The sequence below is a fragment of the Octopus sinensis genome, linkage group LG16, assembly GCF_006345805.1.
Source record: "Octopus sinensis linkage group LG16, ASM634580v1, whole genome shotgun sequence".
NCBI lineage: Eukaryota > Metazoa > Mollusca > Cephalopoda > Octopoda > Octopodidae > Octopus > Octopus sinensis.
The window spans coordinates 40,887,967-40,907,966 of NC_043012.1; the positions used below are offsets into that span (position 1 = coordinate 40,887,967).

General features: G+C 37.0%; 1 protein-coding gene across 1 annotated transcript in view; it reads left to right on the top strand.

Moving 5' to 3' along the window:
- The window catches only part of LOC115220313, a 93,558-nt gene that overhangs the window by 73,387 nt on the left and 171 nt on the right, over positions 1-20,000 (top strand). The window contains exon 21 of the mRNA XM_036510173.1: positions 19,755-20,000. This exon is cut by the window's right edge and continues 171 nt beyond it. Within this exon, the coding sequence (XP_036366066.1) occupies positions 19,755-20,000 (246 nt within the window). The remainder of the gene's footprint in view (positions 1-19,754) is intronic.

A 20,000-nucleotide genomic window follows, 5' to 3' on the forward strand; every position in this document is an offset into this window, starting at 1 on the left:
TACATCATTCATTCCTTAGCAATTTTTTTCTTGTGCTTCCAATTTAAATATAGCAACTCTTGCAGTGAACCTTTTTTTTATTTTGTTTGTGTTACACAATGTAAGAATTAATCTTGTCAGGCAGTAAATCACAATGGTAACATTTCATTGAAAAAAATCTTCACTCTTCGTCTTGTTTTGTTCTTTCAGTTCTCCTTATATGCTAGGCCAAGTTGTTTATTCACCTGATTCTTATCATGAAGTAAACATCATTGAAATATAACAGGTATACTTTCCATATCTAACTACTTCTGGTCGTTGAACAAAAACAAGAGATTTACATTTTGTTCACGCCTCGTCTTATTCTGCACCGTGTGTTGCTTGTTTATACGTCTGCGGCTCAATCTGTTGAATGTTGGTATTTAAGTAAAATAACCGATGCCAAATTAAGAATTTGCTATATTTAAAAAAAATCTTTTGGATTTGTAGAATCGGATTATTAGCATGACACACGGGAAATGTTTTTCATAGATTCGTAAAATTATATAGAAAATGTTCGTCGGAAATTTGACAATGATCAGGAAAATATTAATGAAAATCATATGATGCATACATACATACATACACACACAAACACACACACATATATATATTATATATATATATATATATTATATATATATATATTATATATATATATAATATATATATATATATATATATATATATATATATATATACATACATATATATATATAGCATTATTACAGGTTGAACATTAATAATTTCACCATCGAACATTAAAAATAACAAATAACAAAATAAAAGAACAAACTTACGGAATATACTAGCTTGACACTCAGGAATGGTGCCAAAAAGAGTGGGTTCTTTTTGGCGTTTGGGGTTTAGTTCTTCGCCAGAAAGAGGAGAAAGGAAAAAATCCAGAGAAAGAAAGAAAAGTCCATGTGGGCTTTTTTATGCATATGTGTAGGTATGTGTCTATGTACGCATGTATGTATATATATGTATGTATGGAAGCGAGATAGAGAGGAGAAATAGATAGATACATAAACATATATATATATATATATATAATATATATATATATATATATATATATACCGGAGTAAACACATAAATGTGAAACAAGGTGGAAAAAGAGTACTCAAATACCAGTGGTAGAGTAATATGCTTTATTTTAAGCAGCAGAAAATTCAACAAAATCTGTTACTCTGAGTTTCTCGTTGCCGTTCATCAGACAGTTTTTGCTAGAATGGAACCGATATATCAATTCAATCTAGACTCTTACAAACGCTACACCTTTAAAAAGAAATGGACGTTTGATTGGCCCTTTAGAAAAAAACGGTCAATCTTCGAGCGATAAACAAAAAGGTCAAAAATATATGTATATATATATAAAAAACTTATAAAAAAATTATTAAATCCGAGGAAAAAACCTTACATTGATAAAATACATATTGACGTTAATGAGAAAGTATAAATTAATTCATAGGAATTAAACCTGTTATTTAAATATTACACTGCAATACATATTTTATTAAAATGTGCATATATATATCAACATACACAAAAAGGATGCGCGCCAACGCCCATACATATACAGACGTATGAATATAAATCTAAATATAAATGGAAGAATAGTAAGTCAGTCATAGAGTGGTTTAAAAGGTATTAGCTATAAGAATAATTGTAGTTTCACACAATTCGACATTATTGACTTTTACCCGTCAATATCTAGGACGTTGCTCCTAAGGGCATGGACTTCGCCAAGCAATATGTCAACATCGATAGCTCGGAAATGATATTATTTTATGCATGCGAGGAAATCGCTCTTTTTTTTCGAGGATTCCACCTGGATTAAGAAGACCGAGGATTCTCTTTTCGATGTACCGATGGGGGCATACGACGGGGCTGAGTTATGTATGCTCATAGGAGCCTTTATTCTCCATAATCTAAAAATAGAATTCCCTTTTATAGATGCAGGGTATATAGGGATGACGGCCTTATAGCCACGCATATCTAAACGGCCATGAATCAGATAGACTTAGGAAGGACCTCATAGCTTTCTTTCAAAGGATGGGCTTACGGGTTACGATAGATGCTAAGCTGAATAGTGTAGATTTTTAGACGTAAATTTAATGTAAGATCGGATAGATTTAAACCTTTCCGTAAGCCCAATGAAAAGCTATCGTATATTAGCAAAGATTCGAACCATCCACCAGTTATCCTTAGGAACTTAGTCAGCAATGTAGGTAGAAGAATATCTTCAATTTCTTCGAACGAGGCAGCATTCCATAATGCTGCACCTTATTACATAGCGCATTAAAGAATAGTGGATTCTCTGAGAAGATCCAGTTCAACCAGCTTAATGCTGATAATAATGCTGCACGAAGAACTGGACCAGGAAAGTTTTGTGGTTCAACCCGGCTTTAATTTGGCCGTAGAGACTAATATAGGTAAGGAATTTTTGAGATTAGACTCTAAGCATTTTAAGCAGGTCTCATAATTCTATAGGATTTTTAATAGAAGAACCCTGAAGGTTAGCTATTCTTGTTTGCAGAGAAAAAATTTCGCCTCTTACATTGCCAACATAATAGGAAGCTAATTGAGATTAGACATGGTGCCGAGCCCATTAAGAAATGCAATTTCAAAAACGAAAGCTCCTGTCCGTTTAGAAGGAAATGTCTAGTGTGAAAGGGGTATTTATATAGAGCCAAGGTGCAAGTGGAAGGCTCATCAGAATACAAGACATACACAGGGGCTTCAGAAAATTCATTTAAAACAAGATTTTATTCTCATAAAAAATTCATTAAATACCCAGAGATAGGAGAGGACCAGCCTAGCAAATATGTCTGGGAACTAAAAAGAAAAAGGAAGCCCCACCTTTCAACGTGACATGGAGCATTCTGGACAGGGCGCACCATACAGGCATGGAGCATACAAAATAATTTCAGTGCAAACTTTGTCTATTAGAAAAAATGTACATCTTATTCAAAGACAATAATTCTTTGAATCAAAGAAGGACTAATGAACTTATGTAGGCACGCGGCTAAATTTAAAATGTCGAAATATAAATATACCATATGGATAGAGTATATATTTTGTATTTTTGATTTTTGAAATTTTGATTTTGACTCTTGAACGATGAGCGCTACGATGGATTTTGTTTCCAAGCTATGCAGATCTTAATCCGTATAGCAAAGTCTTATGTTTCTACATATACATCAGGAAAAACCTTCGACCCTGTTTTCAGGTTATTGTATTGTATAGGATTACCTTGATTATTTATATTACCTTGATTATTTATAAATGATCCAAAATAGGGTGTTATATTTTATTTTATATGTCTTTCGTATATATTTTTATTAATGCACCCATTCTTTTAAAAAAAGCAATGTTTTTTTCAAAAATGATATCGATAATACATGTGTTTCTTAAACAAACATTTATTTACACTGAGTATTTGAAGAATTACTCAGTAATTTATACTCATTAGTGTTTTGGTGATTGCAAATTGTCGCAGAAACAATTCCTTTCAAATTAAGCTAATACGGGTCTGGAAGTTGGAAATTTTAAGTCGAGGAATTAAGAAGGTGTATAGATTATATATATATATACATGCATGCTGTACTTCTTTCAATTTCCGTATACCATATTCTCATATTCATACACAAGGATTTGGTCGTGCCGGGGGTTATAGTTGGGGGTTATAGAAAAAAATTGATAACATTCTTCAGACATATTGACTCAAATATATATTTTTTAACCTTTTAAAACAAGCCTTCTGTAGTTTTTTCACTTTTTATTATTTTCTATATATATATATATATATACATATATATATACATACACACACACACACACACACAATATATATATATATATATATATATATATATGTCGCACAGAGATAACTCCAGTGTTACTGGTGTTACTGCGCGCACACACACACCCGCGCACGTCTCTGCCTACCAGTTGTGTTTCTGCTTCTGTTTCACCTTTTATGGAAACTCTCCTCGAAAAGGAAAATATTATCAAGGGAACAAGAAAGAGGTTGGTGATGAGGTTTATCTCCGAAATAACTGGAGGGGAAAAAGGGAAGAAGGATGTTGTAGTGTCACACAAGAAAGAGAGAGAGAGAGGTGGAGAGAAAAGGAGAGAGAGAGAGGTGGAGAGAAAGAGAGAGAGAGAGTGAGAGTGAGGAGAGGGTAAGAGAGGATTGCTGGTATGGGGAAAGAAAAGAGTGAGAGAGGAAGAGAGAGGAAGTGATAGATAGAGAGAGAAGGGTGCAGTGTGAGTGAGAGGAACCTGATAAACAGAAGAGAAAAAGTGTGCGTGGGTGTGTGTGTGTTTTGGTATATGTGAGTATGTGTGTGTGTGTGGAGGAGAGAGAGAGAGAGAGAGAGAGAGCAGGGATGAGAAAAAACCGGTAAAGAAAGACAGGAAAAGAGACGGAGAGATAGAGAGAGAAGATAATGAGAGAGGGAAAGAGAAAGAGGGAGAAAGAAAGAGAAAGAGACAGAGGGAGAGAAAGAAAAAAGAGGCTGAAAGAGTGGGATCCGAAGAAGAGAGAGAAGAAGAGTGTGAGAGAGAAAGAGAGAGAAAGAGAAGGAGAGAGAGCAGGGATGAGAAAAAGAGGTAAAGAAAGACAGGAAAAGAGACGGAGAGAAGGAGAAAGAAGATAACGAGAGAGGGAAAGAGAAAGAGACAGAGGGGGAGAAAGAAAAAAGAGAGGCCGAAAGAGTGGGAGAGTGAGAGAGACGGAAAGAGATAGAGAATGAGAGAATGAAAGAGATAAAAAGAGACTGAAAGAGTGGGCTTCTAAGAAGAGAGAGAGAGAGAGAGAGAGAGAGAGAGCGTAGGCAATAAAAATGCAATCAAGAATGAATGGAAGCTGAGAAAGGCCAAAATTAAAATGAACGAAACTATTAAAAATCACAGATCTAAGGAAGCGGGTCCTCTGAGTTGATAGCAAAATGAAAGGAGGGCAGAGAATGCAGATTCATGAAAAATTCAACACGAGGCTATATCAAAACAAACATTTATTATTATTTTTGTTGTTCTTGTTGTTGCTGTCGAGATTGCGCAACACTAAAACCTCTCCAACTTGTAATAAACACTGTTCTCAATATTTTAACTTGATTATATGATAATTTGGTGATACGTTTAAGTAGAATTAACATATTGGTCGTCGTTAATTTTGGTATGGATACTAGCATTGTTTAGTAGGTGCGATAGTTGTTTTTATGAGTATAAATTTTATGATTAGTAAAACTTAATTAAGAGCAGCTGATATTCAAAGACGCACTAATTAGCAGAAATCTAAGGAACTGGGTTGATTCATATTCATGTGATTGCAGATTTATCGTCTTATTAACCTCGTTTTCTGCATCTATTTAAAATATTTGCTTATGTGTATTATATCACTTGTTAATCACAATCAGAGGTGAATATTACTGTCTAGCAGTAGAAAGCAGAAGGAAGTAGCGGTAACTTCGTGCAGAGCAAATATAATAAAGGATTTCGTTTTACATATTTCGTCTTACATATTTCGATGATGTACATACACACATATAATCACATTTACACACACACACACGCGCACACACACACGCACACACACACACGCACACACACACAGACACTCATATATATCTACGTTTAGGTAGGTGAAATGTTTGTGTGTGTGTATACACCATGTATTGTATAAGTTTTGAGACTTTCAGGAGAGTTCTGGCTATGTTAGTATATAATTTGCGTACTTAATCGTGGAGGCGCAATTGCCTAGTGGTTAGGCCAGCGGGCTCGCGGTCATAGGGTTGTAGTTTCAATTCCCCGATGGGTGTTGTAGGTGTTATTGTTTTTCTATGTTTTAAATTGACTGTTAGTGTATAATTTTTTTTAGAATATTAAGTAATAATAGTTGAACATTTATAAATATATATATATCTAGATATATATATAATATATATATATATATATATATATATATATATATATATATATATAACTATATATTTTATATATATATATATATATATATATTATATATATATATATATATATATATATAAGTTGAGTTTCTGTAATTATGGATACAACTCATAAACATGAAGAAATTAACAAAAAAAAGATCCAACAAATATATTGATATTTCACAAACAAACTAACACCATTAAATATATATATATCTACACTATATATATACGTATATATATATGCATATGTATATATATATATACATATATATATATATATATACATATATATATATATGCATATGTATATATATATATATATATATATAAATTTGAATATAATGAAATTAGAATTCTTTGATACTCTCCTATATAGGATTACAAAAAATTCTATATATCTAGGGAAATTACTTGGTTCACCTTGATTACCTTCCTTCCATTACCTTTTAATATATCTTTTTAATATATCTTATCCTGATATATTTGCTAAATTGATAAAGTTTTCTTCCACAGTTAGTAAATACTATTTCTAACATATTCTTTTAATTCAACTCATTAATAAAATAAATCAGCATTTACTAGCTAATTATGATTCTATATTAATTGAAATGGATATATATATATATATATATATATATATATTATATATATATATCTATATATGATATATATATATATATATATATATATATTAAGGTATGTAGAAAAATACAACAATGACAATAACGTATAACTCATAGAAGACGATACAATAACATGGACAGGACATTCGAACCCCTCGTCTTCAGTCAAGAACCGATCATCGTAGTAATTTCTATTTCGGCTGATATATATATATATTAAGGTATGTAGAAAAATACAACATGGACAAGAACGTATAACTCAAGAAACGACACAATAAACACGGACAGGACATTCGAAACCTCCAGTCTTCAGTCAGAACCGGATCATCGTAGTAATTTCGGCTGATTAATCTTGAGATTACTAGATCACGGCCAGCCCTCCAAGAAAAACTAAGCAACGAGCATTAGAAAAACTAAGCTGGGAGCGTAGATTTCCTGGAAGAAGGATCGAATGCATACGGACACCAGGACAGCAAAAGGGACGAATATAAAAAAACAAAAAAATAATGGAATACAGAAACATGAAATACAGAAGCATTAACGGTGAAACACAACAAGTGTCTTACGACTGATAACAAGCAAACAAATTTTTTCTCTTCTGCGCGAGGAAAGGAGCCTTATCGGCGATGCCTATAGCGGCGGACGAAAAACAACGATGTTAACACGACGCTGGTCAGAAGCTGAAAGGCAGATTTCGGCAGCAGTCACGTGACAGAGAAGAGAGAAAAGAAAAGAAAGAGAAGCAACGGAGAGAGAGAGAGAGGAGAGAGAGAGAGGAGGGACAAACGCAACAAAGAGAGAAAGAGAGAGAAGGAAGGAATCAGAGAGAGAAGGGATGGTGTCGAAGAGCGACCTGTGAGTGCAGAGCGAGACAAAGAAATAGGAGGTAGTGGAAGATTAGACCAAAGAATCAGAGGAAAGAGAAGAGAAACAAGAGATGAGTAGAGAGAGAAGGGGACAGATCAAGTAAAAGTGAGAGAGAGAGAGACAAACAAGATCGTACCAGTTATTAAGAATATGTGCTCACATTAATGTTAAGAGGGTACGTGGAGCCTGGAATATATGTTAAGGTATGTAGAAAAATACAACATGGACAAGAACGTTATAACTCAAGAAGACGACACAATAAACACGCGACGACAGGACATTCGAAACCCTCAGTCTTCAGTCAAGAACCGGATCATCGTAGTAATTTCGGCTGATATATATATATATAATATATTATATATATATATAATTATATTTATATAGCTATGAAATGATTGAAAAAATTCTATATCTCTAGAGAAATTACTTGGTTCATCTTGATTACCTCCCTTCCATTACTTTTTGATATATCTTATTGACTCCTGATATATGTGCTAAATTGATAAAGTTTTTTCCCACAGTTAGTAGATATTATGTCTAACATTTTCTTTTAATTTCGTTTTTGGATTTGGTTTGCAAGATTCTTTATATGAGTTCGTGTGTTGAAGCATATTCTGTTGTGTTTGGGAAGAGTCATTCTCTTTTAATGCCTTATTATTTAACACACTCACCGGTAAAATTTCCACGTCTTTCATTTTTTTATTTTCTAAAAATTTCGTTGCGTGTTGCGACCTTTTCAATAGTCTTGACTCTCTTATTGGTTGATCTCTTTGTATATTTTCCTTTTGATGTTTTGTAACATCGCGTGTTTCAGCTTTCTCCCTTGATGTTCTGTGAGTCCTAACCGCTTGACAGCTGAATTGATAGATTTTGTGTATAGCTTGGAGGAGATGCATGTTTTAATGAAGTGGAGTAGTCGGGTAGTCAAGACAATTGAAAAGGTTGCAACACGCAACGAAAATTTTAGAAAATAAAAAAAAGAAAGAAGTGGAAATTTTACCGGTGAGTGTGTTAAATAATAAGGCACTAAAAGAGAATGACTCGCCCCAGACACAACAGAATTATCTTTTAATTCAACTCATTAATAAAATAAATCACAATTTACTAGCTACTTATGATTCTATATTAATAGAAATGGATATATATATATATATTTATATAAATATGAAATGATTTCTATGTTTTCTATCCCTATATAAGATATTAATATTTATTGAAATCCTTTAGAAAATTATCTAAAAGATATCTACTTAATTTTCTTAATATAGAATCTGCCTGTTAAATGGTAAGGGACATTGAAAACCTCTAGAGCATTAGTAGTCTCTGTTTCCCTACCCCTCTAACTTCAACCTACTAGCTTTTTGCTATAATACATTCAAATATATCTAAACTGAATTCCTCAAAATGGGGATGGGTTTATGGTTTTGACATTTGTACTACCCCTTCCTATATCTATAAATAGAAAAAAAATCCTTGTTTGTTTCCATTCAACCAAGAATAGAACCCCCTCCCCACTGACAGATATAAATAACAGAGTGAACTCAATGATAAAATCTATAGACGGAGAGTGAACATACTACCATCATGTTCTTAAGAATGAAATCAACCTCTCTGTTTCTATATCTACCCTCTTTATAATGTTGGCAAACGAAATAGGGATAAGAATGTGCATTGTCCGTTTAATTAGAAAATTCTATATGTGGTTGAAGATTGCTCGACGTTTTAAAACCGAAGTAATACTTACAGTGTTTAATAAAATGAAGTAGCATGAAACAACTGTACTTCTCTACCTTGGATATCCTTGTTTCTTATTTTTGATATCTATATATATATATATATATATATATATATATATATATATACATACATACATGCATACATGCATACATGCATACATACATACATACATACATACATACATACATACATGATACATACATACATACATACATACATACATACATACATACATACATACATACATACATACATACAATATATATATTGTATGTTTTTGTGGTGTAGATTGCACGAAAAATTTTCAATTTTTAGGAATAATATATGAGATTAAAATGGTCAAAAATGCTTTACTTACTTTAGTTTAAAGAGTGTGGTTGTTTCCAAAACAGTTGGCTTAAATATTATATTTAAATAAAATAATTATAATTTGGTGTATAGGCATATAAAGTTGTGATCCACGAGGCTCGGTAGCGGGTGGTGGTGAACCCTGTTATACTCTTTCATCACAACTTTCTCTCACTCTTTTTCCTGTTTCTTTTGTACCTGTATTTCACAGGGCCAGCCTTGTCACTCTCTGTATCTCGCTGAATCTCCCTGAGAATTACATTAAGGGTACACGTGTCTGTGGCGTGCTCAGCCACTTGCAAATTAATTTCACAAGCAGGCTGTTCTGTTGATTGGATCAACTGGAACCCTCGTCGTCATAACCGACAGAGTGCTGTAGTAATACTTCAATAAAGATTATTTGCCAACATAATGTTGCAGTCCCGGTTGGGACGATTGTTCTGCTATTTAACCCCAGGAAACATCGTCTCCAGCTAGCTATACGACACACAATCTGTGTCCTTATATTTTCGAAAATATAAGGACACAAGTGTCGTATAGTCAGCTGAAGACGATGTTTGCTGGGGCTAAATGACGACAGCATTCGTCCCAACCGGAACTGCCACATTATGTTGGCAAATAATCTTTACTTTAGAGTACCGTTACTGAATGTCTCTCGTTGAGAGATTTAGAAATAATAATTTTACTATTTATTCGTATATCATTAGTATACTTATAATAAACTAGCTTGCCAGATTTTGTTATTGCAGGATGGAGACGACTATTAAAGCACTCTGGATGCACAGCTGATTAGTTTGCAGAATGCAATCGGTGCGTGAAGACAATTTGGAAACTCGCTACGTGTTAAATTGGGCGAAAATCACTAGAAAAATATCAAATATTTCAGACTGCTTATGGATAAATTTGTATGAACCGAGCATCTGTTCTTCGCTGGCACAAGAGTCCAGGCAAAGCGAGTCCACCAGGAAGCTTATGATAATCCGCCCTGTCACAACAAGGGCATCGTCTACATCGCCTGAGTTCCCTCTGGTCAGACGGTCAACAAAAAGTATATTGGGGAAGTTTTGAGGGAGTTGAGGAACTTATTTCTTAGCAAAAGTCCAGAGCGCTTGCGTCAGGACAATGCACCATTCCACAGTACCAACCTAGTAACCAATTCCTTGACAGAAATAGGGACCAAAACTGTCCCGCACCCTCTTCACAATCCAGACCTTTCTCTCTGTAACTTTTGGTTGTTCTCCAAGCTGAAGGAGAGGGTGAAGGGCGCCGTGACAAGGGCCCGGGACACCTTCACTCCAGAGATCTTCTGTGGAGCTTTCACAAAGTGGTTGGACTACTACAAAAAGTGCATTGAAGTCAGGATTCTATTTTGAAGATTAAAGTTTTAGACTTCTTTGAAATTTAATAAATGTCTTCCATGAAAACATCTAAAATTCTGGAATGCACTTCGTATGTATGTATGTATGTATGTATGTATGTATGTATGTATGTAAGTATGTATGTATGTATGTATGTATGTATGTATGTATGTATGTATGTATGTATGTACGTATGTATGTATGTATGTATGTATTTATGTATGTATGTATATACGTATGCATGCATGCATGTATATAAAATGGATCGAAGAATCACAGTCATACATATAGATGCACACATATCTATCTATCTATCTATCTATCTATCTATCTATCTATCTATCTATCTATCTATCTATCTATCTATCTATCTATCTATCTGTCTGTCTGTCTGTATGTCTGTCCGTCCGTCTGTCTGTTTGTCTGTCTGTCTGTCTGTCTGTCTGTCTATCTGTCTGTCTATCTATCTATCTATCTATCTATCTATCTATCTATCTATCTATCTATCTATCTATCTATCTATCTATCTGTCTATCTTTATATGTGTGCATACGTGTGTATCTGTGTCTATGAATGTGCGTGTGTGCATGTGTGTGTGTGCGTGTGTGTGTGCGTGCGTGTGTGTGTTCGTGTGTGTGTGTGTGTGTGTGTGTGTGCATCAACCCTGAACTGTAATATTGCTTTAAAATTTTGGCACGAGCACTTTCAGGACAAGGGTTAAGTCGATTACATCTACCCAAGTTCTCAACTGGTCCTTTCTTTATCGACTCCGAAAAGCTAAATGGCAAAATTGACCTCAGCAGAATTTGAACTGATAACGTAATGCTAACGATTCCGGTGTGCTACCGATTCTGCCAGTTTGCCGCCTTTCCAGGGACTTGTAACTGGTGCAATTCCAATTGGTAGTTTAATGAATTGTCCTTCGCTACTTTCCTCTCGTTTGTCTTGAGAAAAATGACCAGGAAGTGTACCAGCCATACAGACCATCATTTTTGGAAGACGTAATCAAATGATGCTTTGTTTGCTAATGTAAGAAGTCTGCAAATGCAATCTTTGTAGGTCTCTTTTTCCTTTCGTTCTTTCAAGATCAAGAAAAGAATTCCGAATAGCACATTGGTTTCGATTCACTTTGAAGGTTGTCTGTTACCAGAATGCACTTCCTTTCCTAGATAATATCACTTAAATTTGATTTAGTATTTTGAACGGATGTTACGAAAGATATTTTATAACGAATAATTAATTAATCTTATTAAAAAAAATAAACGAAAATAATTTATGTATTCCAAGAAGAATTTGGAGAATTTAATGTATTTATTCACATTTAATCGACAAGAAATTGAAAAAAACATTTTCCGTGTTAGTTGCTGACAATTTTCCAATCTCTTATGTTCTCTTCGCATTGAATTTTTATGAGTTCTTGTAGAAAACAGTTCGTTAGAAGGAAGTTGTTTGGAATTTCAATGGAAGTCTGTAATTTGCATGAGAATGAAATCAGTTATTTTTATAACAAATCCTTAATAACAATCAACAGCTGTTGTCGAGATGCAGTCAGCTTTTTCAAAAAATGCTTTATCTTCAATATTCAAACAAACGTGCATGTATTTGAAAATAATTTATATAGCGATATGAATTTTAATATTTCTCGTTCCTCAATGGTGTTTTATTTCTAATAAAATGAAATTACAATAAATGAAATATATTTTAAGTAATAAGCTTCTTGGAGAAGGGGATTAGCGAAGTGAACATATATTCTAAATATTAAAGGAAAAATGTAGAAACACATCACCTATAAATCGATATTTCTTTTTGTATTAACAATGTTCATATTTGTCAAAGTAATAGCAATTTATTTTAGTTTATGCAGCATTCCGGGTCAGGCACTCTGGCACGTAGATACATATTCATGTATACGTATGTGCGAGTGTTTATATTAGGTTGGATGCAAAGTCATGTGGCATTTTGGACAAGGAAAGCAAAAGACGTTTATTTGGCTGTAATGGACTTATTTAATCAAGATAGTAATTTCCCTCATTTTTAATAGCATGATCTCATCCGGCTGATAAGTTGTTGATCTCCCTAGCATAATAATCTTCACGTTTCGATGCAAAGAACGATTCAGTTTCTGTTTGTACCTCTTCTCGATTTGTTAAATGTTTTCCATTAAAAAAAAAAAAAATTGCAATGATTTGAAAAGATAATAATCGGATGAAGCAAGGTCGGGTGAATAAAGACAATGAAACAAAGCTTCCATATTAAGCGTAAGAATTTTGTTCTGCGTAATTCGAACAAGATGTGGTCTTGCATTGTCATGAAGTCGCTCTTTCTACAAACTTTGATACAGTGATTTCAGTTGGTGACAATACTGAGCGGCATTAATTGTCTCGCCAGAGTCCAACACTTCACGAGAGACGACATCTTTCATATCTCACCAAATACAAAGTATATCTTTTTTCTGGGTGTAGTCCTGGTTTGGGTGTAGTTTACTCCCTTTCATTGGATGATAAGCATTGTTGTTTCCTTTAGATATTATTGCAAAGCATCCACTTTTCATCATTGATGATTATTCTACTTCAAAAAGGGTCACTAGCAAGTCTGCTTTTTAATGAAGTGCAAACGGCAACTCTTTGATTTTAGACCCCTTTACTAGTTTGTGCAGCTGCTTTACAATAGCCCTGTGACATATATTGAACACTCTTGCCAGTTCTCATGTAGTTTGCATGGGGTTTTCTTCCACCACATTCCGTAAAACCTTGAGATCGACAGAACTTGGTCAACCTGATCGAGGGGAATCACTGAGGGAAAAGATTCCCGACTGAAATTGTTTAAACCCTTGTTGACATGTTCGGACTGTTGGAGCTTCATTTTTATAGGCAGAACCAATATTCCTCGCAGCATCTTTTGCTGAAGAACCCTTTTTGTATTCCCACAGCATACAATGTCTTCAGATGTGTCTGAACGGCACTCATTCTAGAGGGCTCAGATTTCAGAAACAATAAACAATTTAGAATCAAAGTCTTCTCAAAGAAACAAGAAAAACATTAGAACAAACAATGACAAGTTTATGTTGCATTCTGTATTGACAAAAAGTCTTCAAAGTTAATATGTCTAAAATGCTGCTGGACTTTGCCTCCAACCTAATACGCGAGTATATATTGCTATCATGGAAGTTTGTAAGCAACGGCGAGAAAATTGTTAAATCGGTGTTCTTTGAACGAAATCCTTTATTATAATTATTTTGTACAAAGTTACGGGTATTTTCTTTTCCCGTAGACGCTAATATTCCCCACCGATGACGACTAACAGAAATATAATATAGATATGTTAAAAATGTAAATATATGCAGAAAATTAGATTAATAATATGATAAATGATAATTGCTGTCACGAAATAATATATGCATAAAGACGTACATATATGCATAAATAACAAATTACGGAGATGTACTTGCATAGCAAGTGATTTGATCTGAGATCGTGTGCTGGAATGAAAACAATTGCAGCGTGGAAGGTGTTTGTAAGCCATTTAAGAAACACACAAAAGCCGTTCTATTCACTTCAACATTTAAGTTTAATTTGTCAAAATATTTTCGTCGCTATAAGACCGCGACCTGTTCACTGACAAAAAGATGCAGCACGGATTTTTGTCAGTGAACAGGTCGCGGTCTTATAACGACGAAAATATTTTGACAAATTAAACTTAAATGTTGAAGTGAATAGAACGGCTTTTGTGTGTTTCTTAAATGGCTTACAAACACCTTCCACGCCATAAATAACAAAGTTATATAGAAAAGAGCACTGTACTAAAAGAACTGAAGCGGTAAATGTTGACAATGTTCGCTAAGTATTATTTATGTCAATCACCCTTCATGTCCCTATACTAATAAAAGATAAAAAGGGTTGGATATACATACCTACATCCCAGTATCTTTTTCTAACTTGGTGCGTTTACAATATTTGTCTACAGCAAGAGATTTTTCTCAATGACAAAATGCTGTAATTGGCTTTTTTTTACGGGTTCGGGTATGTCTCAAGCATATTTGAATGGGTAACAAGTATATTTGTACACACCGTTGTTCAGCGCGTCCAGTCCATATCGGCATATTTGTATGTATATATATATATATATATATATATATATATATACGGGGTCGAATAAAAAGGTATCGGAACTGTTGCTATGGTAACGGAGTTAAACTACGCAGAATGAAGCCCTTTGGCACAGATTGACCTTCAACTCTGTCGTGCAGGTACGCTAAGTTATAACGGGCTCGCTCATTTCCGTTGTTTTTAGAAGTACTTGGCGGGACAGGAAGTAAAGTGTGTTGAGTGTGGTCGTTTGAACACACCACGGAGGTTCTATCAGTGGCCATGGCAGGGAAAATATGTGGGTGCGTGCGTCTGTGTATGTGTGTGTATGCATATATGTGTGTATGTGTGTACGTGTGTGAGAGGCAGAGAGAAAGAGGGAGAGAGAGAGAGAGAGAGAGCGCGTGCGTGGAAAGAGACGCAGCAGAAGGATATTAAAGCCAAGAATCTTTCCAAATCAAATCCAACTTGAAAGGAACACGATTCTAAGACATGGCAAAAATTCAAGAGAATTCGATGAGGCAGCTGCTCAAAGAAGGAGTTGCAAAAATGCTTCAGTCAATAGAAACGACGCTGGATAACGTGTGTGGCTTCAGAAGGGGTCAATTTCGAAGGGGATTAAATGAAGAATTGATATGTGCCGTAGTTTACTTTTTATAGCAGCAGTCCCGATTCATTTTTGACGAGATCTCATAGGAATAAAAGCATTAGGAGCGAGAAGACCGACATATCTTGAAGTTTAATCACAGCTGCACAGGTAACTAAAGCAATTCATAAAAGTATTGGTACGTCTGTTAGTCTTCCTCAGTTCTAGGCCATGGCAGTAACCGTCATATATATATATAATTTATATATATATATATATATATATATATATATATATATATATATATATATATATATATATATATATATATATATATATATACATACATATATATACATATATATATATAATATATATATACACACTCACACACACATACTCACACACACACACACACACATACACACATATATATATATAATCCGAATTTTATAGTATTAAGTATCCATCACAGCTGGTCTTACCAATAGGTTTCGCGCAAAAATACAATGGAGTGTTAGGTAACAGTCTAGTTATATGATTACGCTCATCAGAGTTAGCCGATATGGAATGGAATATGGCAACTGCTCTCTATTGTCGAAGTTGGATTAGCATAACCGGTCACCGGCTGCTGCGAGAAAGTGGTGAAACAAAAAAAATAGGGCGAGGGATTTGGCTAGAAGTTGTGTCCCTTGGTTAGGAATGTTGTGAAGTCGGCAAGTTTTATCTTGAAGTGGGGAAAGTGTATATTAAGAATGTGGTGTCCCTGCGGGGATATTCATGTGTGTTTACGCGAACGCGCGTGTATTTGTGTGGATATTTTATTAATATAATAAATATCGGTGAGAAAATTGAAACTCAGTGCACTTCGGGCAAGAACCCTTGCAATATTTGTTTTGCAGCAGACTACATGCACTCCCCTTCCATTCCGGTCTTTAGCAATTCAGCGATCCAGTGATTAGAACATCAGAGATCATGAACAAATGGCGCTATTTTCTCCTATTTGCAACACAAAACAAATAAAAAGAACACAGACGGTACATCAATAACAACTTAAATATTTTAGTGTTGATATAAGCATCTAATGATCTTTAGATCGATCTAAGAAATGATTGATATTCGAAAACCGATAACAGCCCCCACCTGAAACACTAAACTGCATTTGTATTAGTTTTGTTTCATTTTTACGTGATTTGAAGTTTTTCACTATTTTCATTTTTTGAGTTTGTTGAGAAGAATCTTTCAGATTTTGTACGTGGGGGGGGGGTTGTATCAGTGATAGTATTGATAGAGAGGCAAGGAAGGAAAGATATCCAGTCAATAAAACATATATATATATATATATATATATATATATGTGTGTGTGTGTGTGTGTATGTGTGTGTGTGTGTATGTGTGTGTGTGTGTGCGCGCGCTTCAATATATATATATATATATATATGAGCACATCCCTCACATCTCTATGTATGTGCATACACACTTATATCCATATGCACAATGCACATACACACCAATATATAGACATAATGCATACATGCATAGATACGTATATTCATATCTATCTGTCTGCTTGTCTGGCTGTCTGCTGTTTGTCTGTCTGTCTATCAATCTATATGTCTATTTATATATCTATATACATACATACATAATAATAATAATGTTCGTCCTTCGGTTCGAAGATGACCAACTGACACCATCTGATGGAACTGGCGCCATGAGACCGGAGGTGGCTGGTGAGGCCAATCCGGGCAAGGAAGCCCCTCCCACAGGTGGGACAGAAGTGGGTAGGGGCCATGCTACTGGTGCAGGCGGCTCTGAATTTACGCATCTGACGTTTCTGCTCCGCTGACCGAATCCGTCCCTCCTCGGCTGTCCCTGCTCCCACGGTGATTGCGCTGCGCCAGGATGAGCGGTTGGCAGCAAGTGTCTCCCAGGTCTCTGTTCCGATGGAGAAGTCTTTGAGAGAGACCTTGAGACTATCCTTGTAGCGCTTTTTCTCTGCCCTCCGACTTTGCGCCTGCCCTGGCCGAGTTCACCGTAGAAGAGCTGTTTTGGGATGCGAGTGTCGGACATGCGGGAGACGTGGCCCGCCCATCTCAGCTGGGCCTTGCGCATGATTGTGATGGTGCTAGGGAGATCTGCCTGCTTCAGAACTTCCGTGTCTGGGACTTTGTCCTGCCAGCGGATGTGAAGGAGGTTCCGAAGACACCTGAGATGGAAGTGGTTTATCTGGCGCTCGTGCCTTCGGTAAGCAGTCCACGTCTCGCAGCCGTATAGTAGGTGGTAAGCACGACTGCCCGGTAGACTTTCAGCTTGGTGTTGAGGCTGATTCCTCTCCGCTCCCAGACTTTCTTTCGCAGTCTCCCAAACGCGCTGCTTGCCTTGGAGATTCTGTTGATGGTTTCAGCATCTATGTTGGCATTGCAGGAGAGAGTGCTGCCCAGGTAGGTGAAGTTTTCCACCACTCGTAGGATCCGTCCGTTCACCCTTATCTGAGGCTCATGGTATTGTTTGCCGGGGGCTGGCTGAAACATCACTTCGGTTTTCTTGGCACTTGGGTGAGACCGAAGTTGTCACAGGCTGATGAGAACCTGTCCATCTCGAGCTGCATCTCCTGCTCATCGATTGCATTAAGGGCGCAGTCGTCAGCAAAGAGAAAGTCTCTGACGACTGTCTCCCTCACCTTTGTGACAGCCTGCAATCTTCTGGAGTTGAAAAGTTTCCCGTCTGTCCTGTACTTGATGTCGATCCCGGACTTGCGGTCCCTAAAGGCGTCGGACAGCATTGCCGAGAACATGATGCTGAACAGTGTTGGGGCCAGGACACATCCCTACCTGACTCCGTTGGTCACCTGGAAGGCTTCAGATGAGTTGCCGTCTTCAAGGACTCTGGCTGTCATTCCGTCGTGGAACTGGCGGACAATTGCAATAAATTGCTGGGGGCAACCAAATTTTCCCATGACCTTCCATAGTCCCTCCCGACTGACTGTATCAAGGCCTTGTGAGGTCAACAAAGGTCATGCAGGTCAGGTGCTGCTCCATGCATTTCTCCTGGAGCTGGCGGGCGGCGAATATCATGTCAGTGGTCCCTCGACCCGCGCGGAAGCCACACTGGCTCTCAGGGAGAAGGCCTTGCTCCAAGTGTTCCAGAAGGCGGTCAAGCAGGACCCGGGCCAGGATCTTGCCTGCTATGGACAAGAGGGAAATACCTCGGTGGTTGTCGCAGGACCGCCGATCTCCTTTCCGCTTTTAAATGTGGACGATTGTTGCGTCCCGGAAATCTTGAGGGAGTTGTTCCCTGTCCCACATCGACTGGAACAGGCTGGTGAGCTGACTGATCATGGTGGGGCCGTCCGACTTGAACACCTCTGCAGGGCTGGCGTCAGAGCCTGGAGCTTTGCCGGTGGACATTTTTTTGATGGCTCTGCTCACTTCCTCGACTGCAGGGGGAACAGCCAACTCGTGGTTTGTCGGCACCTGGGGGAGTCGTGCGATGGCTTCCTCGTTGATCTGGGCTGGTCGGTTGAGCACGATGTTGAAGTGCTCCGCCCATCTCTCCAGGATCAGCCTCTTGTTAGTCAGGAGTGAGGTTCCATCCGAGCTGAGCAGGGGGGTTGATCCAAAGGAGAACTGCGGTCCATAGACAGCTTTCAGCGCCTCGTAGAATTTCTTGGTGTCGTGTTTGTCCATAGAAATAGTGTTGACCTTTCAGTCTCGTCCACCGTACAACCTGTTTTACCTGTGCCACCAAACAGATAAACACTACCTGTCCTTTCCGGCCAAGTCATGACGGCAGGACAACCTTCAGCCATCAGTCTGGTCCATCCCACATGTGATAGCCGGTGTTCCGCATAACCCCACAAGTCAGTAATGCTCGGGCGATCGACGAATGTGTTCAGAATGCTTTCGTTGCTTTGCTGGTATCTGGGCCAGGCCCGGCTCTCGACACTTCCGTGTCAGTACAGTTTATCTTCAAACTAGCAATGCTTTCTTTCCCGATAACACTATCGGGCCAAGCATTCCCAAAAATTATCCATGGGACCAGCCCTGAAAGTTCTCAGGAAATGTTGTTCATTTTTCTCAGGAATTTTGTTCATTTTTTATCGATATCCTGAATTTCTCCAAGAACGTCTCCGCTTGTGTTCACTACTAACTCTATATTGAACGCCACAGAGGAACTCTACCAACCGTGTTGTTCGACTGGAGCGTGTTGTCCGACTGGCACGTGATGTCCGACTGGAGTGCAACTGGAGTCCGACTGGAGAGGAGCGTGAGTGCTTAACGACATTCCAGATGGCAAGTGCTCACTCGCGGTCTTTGCATGACAGCACAGCAGCTCCGTCCGGTGGACGGGCTGGGAAAGAAATGCGTCCGACACATACAGTATCACATCTATTTACCGGCAACGAACGTCATATG